This window comes from Eimeria tenella, genomic scaffold, assembly GCF_000499545.2.
Source record: "Eimeria tenella Houghton genomic scaffold, Eth_scaff2, whole genome shotgun sequence".
Lineage (NCBI taxonomy): Eukaryota > Apicomplexa > Conoidasida > Eucoccidiorida > Eimeriidae > Eimeria > Eimeria tenella.
The window spans coordinates 789862-798072 of record NW_013541843.1 but is presented as its reverse complement, the minus strand read 5'-3'; the positions used below and the strand labels follow the sequence as shown (position 1 = coordinate 798072).

Genomic DNA, 8211 nt, shown 5'->3' with positions numbered 1-8211 from the left:
GGGGGCCCCCAGATGAGCTCCCCCGGGGCCCCATGCGGCGCAGCTGGTGCAGGGGCCCCCCCAGGGGCCCCTGCAGGGGCATGCAGCGGGTCCCCTGCTGCTTCCAGCACTAGCAGTGGACCTCGGGGGGCCCTCACTGGGGGCCCTGCCGCTTGGGGGCCCCCCAATGAACCCCCTAATGGGGCCCCAAGCGGGGCCCCCAATGGGGCCCCAAGTGGGGCCCCTAATGGGGCTTCTAGTGGGTCTCCTGAAGCCGCTCCTGGAGGGGCCCCCGAGGGGCCCCGCGGGGGGCCCCCCCGGGGCCCCCCAGGGGGGCCCCCAAGGGGGCCCCCAGGGGAGAGGGGCCCCCGGAAGTGCCTGCGTTGCGGGAGTCCGCGGGTGTGCATGGCCCGGGTGGGAGGGGGGGGGCCCCGCTGCAAAGAATGTTTTTGCAAAGAGTTTGAAGAAGAAGTTTGGAGGTTTATAGTTGAAGAGAATTTGCTGCCAGAGGGGAGTCGGGTGTGCGTGTGCGTGTCTGGGGGCAAGGACAGCGCGGTGCTGCTGCACGTGCTGCAGCAGCTGCAGCAGCAGCAGCAGCAGCAGTGGCAGCTGCTGCTGCTGGCCGTCGACGAAGGCATTCAGGGCTACAGAGATAAAGCCCTTCTCACTGTAAAGGCCTTTGCCAGCCGCTACAAACTTCCCCTCAAAGTCCTTTCTTACAAAGACCTCTACAAGGGCTGGACCATGGACTCCATCCACGCCGCCCTCAACACCCAGCAGCAGCAGCAGCAGCAGCAGCAGCAGCAAGAGCAGCAGCAGCAGAAAGAGCAGCAGCAGCAGCAGCAGCAGCAAGAGCAGCAGCAGCAGAAAGAGCAGCAGCAGCAGCGGCAGGGCAGCTGCCGCAGCGCCTGCTCCTGCACCACCACCAGCCCTACCAGCACCCCCAGCACCGCCGCCAGCACCAGCAGCAGCAGCAGCAGCAGCAGCAGCAGCAGCGGGAGGGGGCCCCTGACGAGTCACTGCACGTTTTGTGGGGTCTTCAGGCGGCAGGCCTTCGAGCGGGGGGCCCTTTCTTTTGCTGCTGGCAGCATCGCCACGGGCCACAACTTAGACGACGCAGCAGAAACTGTTTTGCTGAATCTCCTCAGGGGGGACCACCACCGCCTCCCGGCCTCCGTTAACCCAGGCAGCAGCAGCAGCAGCAGCAGCAGCAGCAGCAGCGGCGGCGGCGGCAGCAGCAGCGGTGGCAGCGGCTGCGGCGGTGGCAGCAGCGGTAGCAGCAGCAGCAGCAGCAGCAGCGTCAGCAGCAGCAGCGACAGCAGCAGAAGCGACAGCAGCAGCAGCGGCGGCAGCAGCAGCAGCAGCAGCAGCAGCGGGAGCAGCATTCGTCGGGTGAAGCCGCTGCTGCGCTGCTTCCAAAAGGAAATTGTGCTGTATGCACACTTCCGGCGGCTGGAGCACTTCGCGACGGAGTGTACGTACAGCGCAGGAGCCACGCGGGGAAAGCCCAGGGAACTTCTTGCTGCGCTGCAGTCAGTGCAGCAGCAGCAAAGAGTCCAAGACATTGTCCGAGCTGCCTCAGCCTGGCTCACGCTGCCCCCCAGCAGCAGCAGCAGCAGCAGCAGCGGCGGCAGCGGCGGCGGCAGGGGCGGCGGCGCGGCTGGCAACGCGCTGCAGCAGCAGCAACAGCAGCAGCAGCAGCAGCAAAGTGGGGGCCTCGTTGCTTGTGAAGGGTGTGGGGCCCTGACCACCAACCGCCTCTGCCGCGCCTGCACCTTCGTGGGTTTGCTGCAGCGCAAAGCGGCCCACGCCGTCAACTTCAGCGAAAGGAAGCTAAGGGAGCTGCAGCAGCAGCAGCAGCAGCAGCAGCAGCGGGAAGTTACTGGCGACGCGTAGCACCTTATTGCCTGTAGAGAAGTCTCAGCTTTAATCCGACACTCTGCATTTCAGGTGTACATACACCTGCAGGGCCACAGCCACAGCTAGCCAGAGGCCCCCCTCGACAACAATGGGGGCCCCCTCGGGGGCCCCTGGGGCCCTCGGGGGCCCCCAGGGGCCCCCAGGGGGACCCCAGCTGAGCTGCTGCTGGGCCAATTAAGCTGCAGCTAATTAGAAGCAACAAAGAGACTGGGGGGGCCACATGGCGTAGTGGCCCATACCGGCAGCGCTGGAGCCAAGACAACCGCTTGGCAGCGGAGTCTGGGGTTTTTTCCGCAGCTCTCGAGCTCAGTGGACTTCAAATACATTTAATTTTAATTTTAAAATAGTTTAGAAGCATCCAGAGAGAGTTTGTAGGCGCGAAGAGCCCCAGGCGCTGCCCAGCAGCTCACCGCAGCCAGTGCGCGCCGCTTGACGGCGCCCCAGGCGCTTTCTTGTCTGCAGCCTAGATCCTCTCTGAATTATTTATTTGATTAAAAGGCATTTTATATTAATTAAACCCGCCAGGCCCCCCCCAAAAGACTTATTATTTGCCCCTGGGGGCTGCCATTACAGGGGGGGCCCCCCGCGCTGCAGGCAGCCTTCAGGGGCCCCTCTACAAGCAGCCGGAAAGGGCCCCTTTGTCTGCTGCAGCAGCAGCAGCTGTCGGCGGCGCAGCAGCAGCAGCGCCCCTGCTGCTGCAGAGGGAACTGCTGCCCGTGCTGCTGCTGCAGTTCATGCTTCTCCGATCCGCCGGTGGCGTAGTCTCTGCGTCATTTGGCAGCAGCAGCAGGGCCCCAGCTGCTGCTGCTGCGCCCCGGTGTACATACACCCCAGACCTGCTGCATGCAGCAACACTGCACAGCCCCAATGATGCCCCCCTTAGCCTCTCTAGGCCCCGATTGGCTGCAGCAGCCAAGCCAGCCGGCCTCGAGGGGCCCCCGCCCGCAGCTCCCCGCAGCAGGGGGGCCCCGGGGGGCCCCCAAGGGGGTCCCTGGGGTCCCCCCGGCTCCCCTGGCAGCTGAACCCTCTAGGGGGCCCCCCGAGGGCCCCCAGGGGGGCCCCCTGGACCCAAACCTCTTCAGCCCCAAGTGGCTGCCAAGTTGGGTCCGCAGGCAGCTGCTGCAGCGGGCGAGTGCCCGCGACTGGCCGCCGTGCTGCCCTGTGTGCACTGCGCGCTGCAAGCAGCAGCAGCAAATGCAGCAGCGGCAGCAGCAGCAGCAGCAGCTGTACAGGAGGTATACAGCTGCTGTCTGCAGCAGGAGTAGACTGGAAGCTTCGCCTGCTGCTGCGACTTCTGCAAGGCGGGGCAGTCGGCTGCGTTCCCCCGATGCCGCGAGCTTGCCTGCTGCAGTAGCAGCAGCAGCTGCTGCTGCTCCTGCTGCTGCTGCTGCTGCTGACGCCCGCAGGGACGCCCTGCTTGGGCGATCCCGACTGGGCGTCGGAGGCAGCGAAGAGGTGAGGGCTGTTTAGAGGCGCTTGCTGCTGCTGCTGCTAGCGCTGCATGAAAGTGCTGCCTTTGCACCCACCTGCTGCTGCTGCTGCTGCTGCTGCTGTGCAGCTCCTGCAGGATCGCCAGAGTCATGTGCCTCTTTCCACGGGCCTCACGCCAGGCCTTGAAAGACTGCACGTACGGCGCATGTCCCCTAAGAAACTTCGGCAGCAACAGCAGCAGCAGCAGCAGCAGCAGCATTCAGCTCTTCCTGCTGCTGCAGCAGGCGCAGTTGCCCCCCTCTTCATGGCTTCTGCTGCAGCGCTGCGTCACTCAGAGCCCAGCGGCAGCCGGCTGCGTTCCCCCGCGTTCGGCCGCTGCAGCTGCTCTCCGCGCCCCCAGAAGCAGCAGCAGCAGCAGCAGCAGCAGCAGCAGCGCATCGGGGCCCTGGATTCCTACGTGTGGATGCTGGCCTTCGACCCCAGAGACCTTCCCCGTCTTCGGGCTGTCAATTCTGAGGGCCGCAGATTCGCGCAAGAGGCCCTCAGCCGCATGCAGCAGGCGCTGCAGCTGCTGCAGCTGCTGCAGGACCCTGCAGCAGCAGAGCGGCCCCTGGGGGGCCCCCCTGTACAGCAGAAGGCCCGCAGCGCCCAAGGGGGGCCCCCAAGGCCTGAGGCTCTCAGGCCGTGGCTGCTCGATGCGGCTCTGTTTGGCTGGCAGCAGTCGTTCAACAGCGAAGTGCAGCAGCAGCAGCAGCAGCAGCAGCAGCAGAAAAGGCCGAACCTGCTCGAAACAGGCTGTTGCGAGTGGGCTGCTTGGCGGGAGCGAGAGAGTAGCAGAGATGGAGCAGCAGCAGCATCGGCGGCTGCAGCAGCGGGCGACCCGCAAGCAGCAGCAGCAGCAGCAACAGCGACTGCACCATGGGCTGCTGCTGCTGCAGGGTACGAGAGAATTTCTCCTGCTGCTGCTGCGCTGCTGGCGACGCAGCGGCGGCCTGTTGTGCTGGCGGGGCGCATAGGTACTGCAGAGGTGAAGGGGCAGTGGGTGGAGTACTGCGAAGCCACAGTGCTGCTGCTTCCTTGCAGCAGCAGCAGCAGCAGCAAGTGCAGCAAGTGCAGCAAGTGCTGCGACGCGCTGGCAGGCATTCCATTCATGCCGGATCTCCAGCATCGCATTCAGGTGTATTTTCGGCGGCACTGCCAGCATCTAGGTAGCCAGCTGCTGCAGCACGGGCAGCAGCAGCAGCACAAAATGCTGCTGCTGCTGCCGCCAAAAGGAGTAGAGGAGCTCCTGAGCGGAGAGAAAAGCGCCCAGTCAGACGCCGCTGCTGCAGCTGCCTTTGTAGACGCGTGCGAGAAACAGCGACAGCGCGAGAGGCTGCAGCAGCAGCAGCAGCAGCAGCAAAAGCAGCAGCAGCAACAACAGCAGCAGCAACAGCAGCAGCAGCAACAGCAGCAGGAGCAACAGCAGCGCAGCCTGCTAGAGGTACTGTCCGACTGCAGCCGTTGTGTGGTGTACGAGATGATGGCCTCGCGTCCTGTGCAGCAGGGTTCTGCGCCCGCCTCAGCAGCAGCAGCAGCAGCTGCTGCTGCTGCTGCTGCTGCACGGACAGGCTTCCGCGTCTCGCATGGAAGCCGCACCTCCGTCACCATCAGACAGTCAATCCTGCCTGCTGCTGACAGTGAGGCGCAGCAGCAGCAGCAGCTGCTGCAGCAGCAGCAAGACGATCTCAGCGGCGCGGGGCTGCAGCAGGAGACAGTTCTCTCGCTGTGGAGGACCCCATCAGAGGCTCTGCTGCGGGAACAGAGGCAGCACCAGCAGCAGCTGCGCCTCAGCAGCAGCAGCACCGGGAATATCGGCAGCAGCAGCAACGGCAGCAGCAGCAGGGGCCACTGCGCCTTCCGGCGGCCCTCAACTATTTACCCGCCTCTCTTCAGACGCAGCAGCAGCACCCTTGGCCGTCAGGGCAGCAGCAGCAGCAGCTTGGCCGTGCTAGCAACTCCCAGCTTGCTGTTAGCGCCTGAGCAGCAGCAACAGCAGCAGCAGCAGCAGCAGCAGCAAAGACGGCGCCGCACTGCCATTGACTTCGGGCTGGCTGACCTGCGCGAAGCCACTGTGCAGCTGCGTGGATATCCCGCAGGAGAATCTTTCTCCGCAGCTTTCCAGCAGCAGCAGCAACAGCAACAACAGCAGCAGCAACAGCGGCAGCAGCAGCAGCAGCATCTGGCTGCATCTGCAAGGGAGCCTGCTGCTGCAGGGCCTGCTTTTGGCGTTGGTTCACCGGAGGCACTTCAAGCAGCTCCAGCAGCGACTGCAGCAAATTTGTTGCAGCAGCAGGAGCAGCATGTATCGCTGCCTCAAGAAGCAGCCGGCCCGCCTGCTGCAGCTGCAGCACCAGCCTCCGCTGCAGCTGCCTCTGCCGAAGCTCCCGCTGCTGGCGCAGCAGCTGCAGCACAGGATGCAAAAGCGCCTGTCGCTGGGGCGCCCACAGAAACAGCAGTAGCAGCAACAGTAGCAGGCGCAACGGCCGGGCCGGCCGCTGCAGCAGCAGCAGCAGCAGCAGCAGTGGCAGCAAGGCCAGCAGCAGCAGCAACAGCAGCAGTAGCACTGGGGCAGCTAGAAGAACCCAGCGACTCTGGGGAAGAACAAGGCATCCGAACTCCCCGTGTAGAGGAGAGTGGCTTGTCGCCGCTGCTGGGCCGTCTGAGTATTCAGAACTTTAACTGCTGCAGCAGCAGCAGCAGCAACAGCAGCAGCCCCGCAAGGTCACCCAGCCCCTCGCAGCAAGACAAACGAATGCGCCAGCTCAGAAACTTCGAGCGCCAGCAGCAGCGGGCACTCGAGGAAGAGTGCAGGCAAAGGGTCAGCCCTTTTGCTGCGCTGCAGCAGCAGCAGCAGCAGCAGCAAAGAAAGCAGCAGCAAGCATCACCTGCAGCCACTTCAGCTGCCCCCAAAATACCAACCCCTTTCCCCAACATGCGGGCTATACCGCAGCGCAGCGTGCAGCATATGCCCAGTGCTGCAGATGCATCACAGCAGCAGCAGCAGCAGCAGCAGGCTACGGAGTCGCCGTTTGCTTTTCTGTCATCTTGTGCTGCTCTAGCAAGAAGGCGAAGGCCCTCATCTGCTTTTGCGAGGGCCTCTCCGCTGGCCAGTGCTGGCGCTGGGTTTGCTGCTGTTGGTTCTGCTGCTACTGCTGCAGATGGCAGTACAAGCAGCAGCAGCAGCAGCAGCACCAGCACCAGCAAGATTTTCCGCCCGAGATCTTCGGAGCTGACCCCTATTTTGGGTCGCATGAGTCTCGCTGAGCCCTCAGACACAGAGAGCGATGATAGCGGCGAGCAGCAGCAGCAGCAGCAGCAGCAGCCGCAGCCGCAGCAGCTACAACAGCAGCAGCAGCAGCAGCAGCAGCAGCAGCAGGCTAACCTTTTGGCTGCGTCTGCAGCCAACAAGCTGGCCTACACAGCAGCTAGCAGCAGCCCCCAGCCAAAGGCCAAGGCGCAGCGCCGCAGGGGTCAACCCCCCTCTGTTTCTCGACTCCCCAAGGCAGCAGCGGCCAGCAGCAGCAGCAGCAGCAGCAGCAGCAGCAGCAGCAGCAGCCAGCTCAGCAGCAACGGCGGTGCCAGCAGCAGCTCCGTTCTCAGGGGCCCCATCAGGGCCATCGGCAAAGGCCGTGCTGCAGCAGCGAGGCGAGAGGCCCCATATCGTCGCCCGTGGGCCCCCACGCGAAGGCAACAGTCTCCAACCCCCCCAACTGCTGCTGCTGCTGCTGATGCTGATGCTGGACAAGGTACTGCGGCTGCGCCGCGTAAGGCTGCAGCAGGCGCCGGCAGGCAGAGGCCAGCTGGAGCAGGCAGAAGTGCAGCAGCAGCAGGAGCTGCAGCAACGCAGGAGTCCGCAGCGCTAGGTAAAGCTGCAGCATCGTCGAAAAACAGCAGCAGCAGCAGCAGCAGCATCAGGTCCGCGGGTCGAGGCAGCAGCGCGAGAGGGGCCTCTTGTGCTTCTTCTCAGAGACAGCGGCAGCAGCTGCCGCTGCAGCACCCCCGAAGAGCAGGCTCTAGCAGCAATCTTCTAAAAGCTGGCAGCATCAGCAGCAGCTGCAGCAGCCTCCCAGCCAGCAGCCAGGGCTCTGCTGCTGGCAGCCGCAGCAGCCTCAGGGCCATTGGCATGCTGGAGCGTAAACGGAAGCAGAGCAGCAGCCGCAGCGCCAGCAGCAGCAGCAGCAGCAGCAGTGCTGGCCCCGCCTCAAAGGCCCGCCTCTGTCGCCTGCAGTCTTCCGGCTCTTCTATCCAGAGCAGCAGCAGCAGCTCGGACCTGCTGCGCCCCAATAGCAAGAGCAGCAGCAACAGCCGCAGCAGCAGCAGCATCGGCAAAGCAGCAGCAGCTCACCAGCTGAGTCAGACCCCACAGCCCAGGAGGCCCCCAGGCGCCTCTGTGGCTTCTGCGCGCCACAAGCCTGCTGCTGCCACGAACACCAGAAACTTACTTGCCAGCAGCAGAAGCAGCAGCAGCAGCAGCAGCGCCGTTACCAGCAACAACAGCAGAAACAGAAGCTCCAGTGCCGCGGCCAGGAGCAGAGCTGGCGTTGCTGCTGCTGGAAAGACACAAGGCGCCACTGCTGCCCGTCGAATGCATTCTTTGCCCAGCAGCAGCAGCAGCAGCAGCAGCAGCAATGGCGGTAGAAGCGTAGCAGCCAAGGCATCTTCGATACCAAACAAGGTAGACCGAAGCCAGAAACCGACGGCAGCAGCAGCAGCAGCAGGTCAGAACGCCAGTAGCAACTTAGAGGGGTCCCAGCCCACTCCCCGCAACACTGCCCCACGGGGGGCCCCCTAGCCCCTTGGGGCCCACAGGGGCCCCCCAGGCCCTGCAGCACCCCTTAG

The 8211-nt window shown here is 64.4% G+C and overlaps 2 protein-coding genes across 2 annotated transcripts in view; both read left to right on the top strand.

Moving 5' to 3' along the window:
- The window catches only part of ETH_00029500 (uncharacterized protein), a gene marked incomplete at both ends in the record, with an annotated part of 4186 nt that extends 2311 nt beyond the window's left edge, over positions 1 to 1875 (top strand). The window contains one exon of the mRNA XM_013374328.1: positions 2 to 1875. Coding sequence (XP_013229782.1) covers positions 2 to 1875 — 1874 coding nt within the window. The remainder of the gene's footprint in view (position 1) is intronic.
- Positions 1876 to 2766: 891 nt separating this feature from the next.
- ETH_00029495 (uncharacterized protein) lies at positions 2767 to 8164 on the top strand (the record flags this gene model as incomplete). Its single annotated transcript, XM_013374327.1, has 2 exons — positions 2767 to 3354; positions 3458 to 8164. The coding sequence occupies 2 exons, from the start codon at positions 2767 to 2769 to the stop codon at positions 8162 to 8164; spliced, it is 5295 nt and encodes a 1764-aa protein (XP_013229781.1).
- Positions 8165 to 8211: the final 47 nt, after the last annotated feature.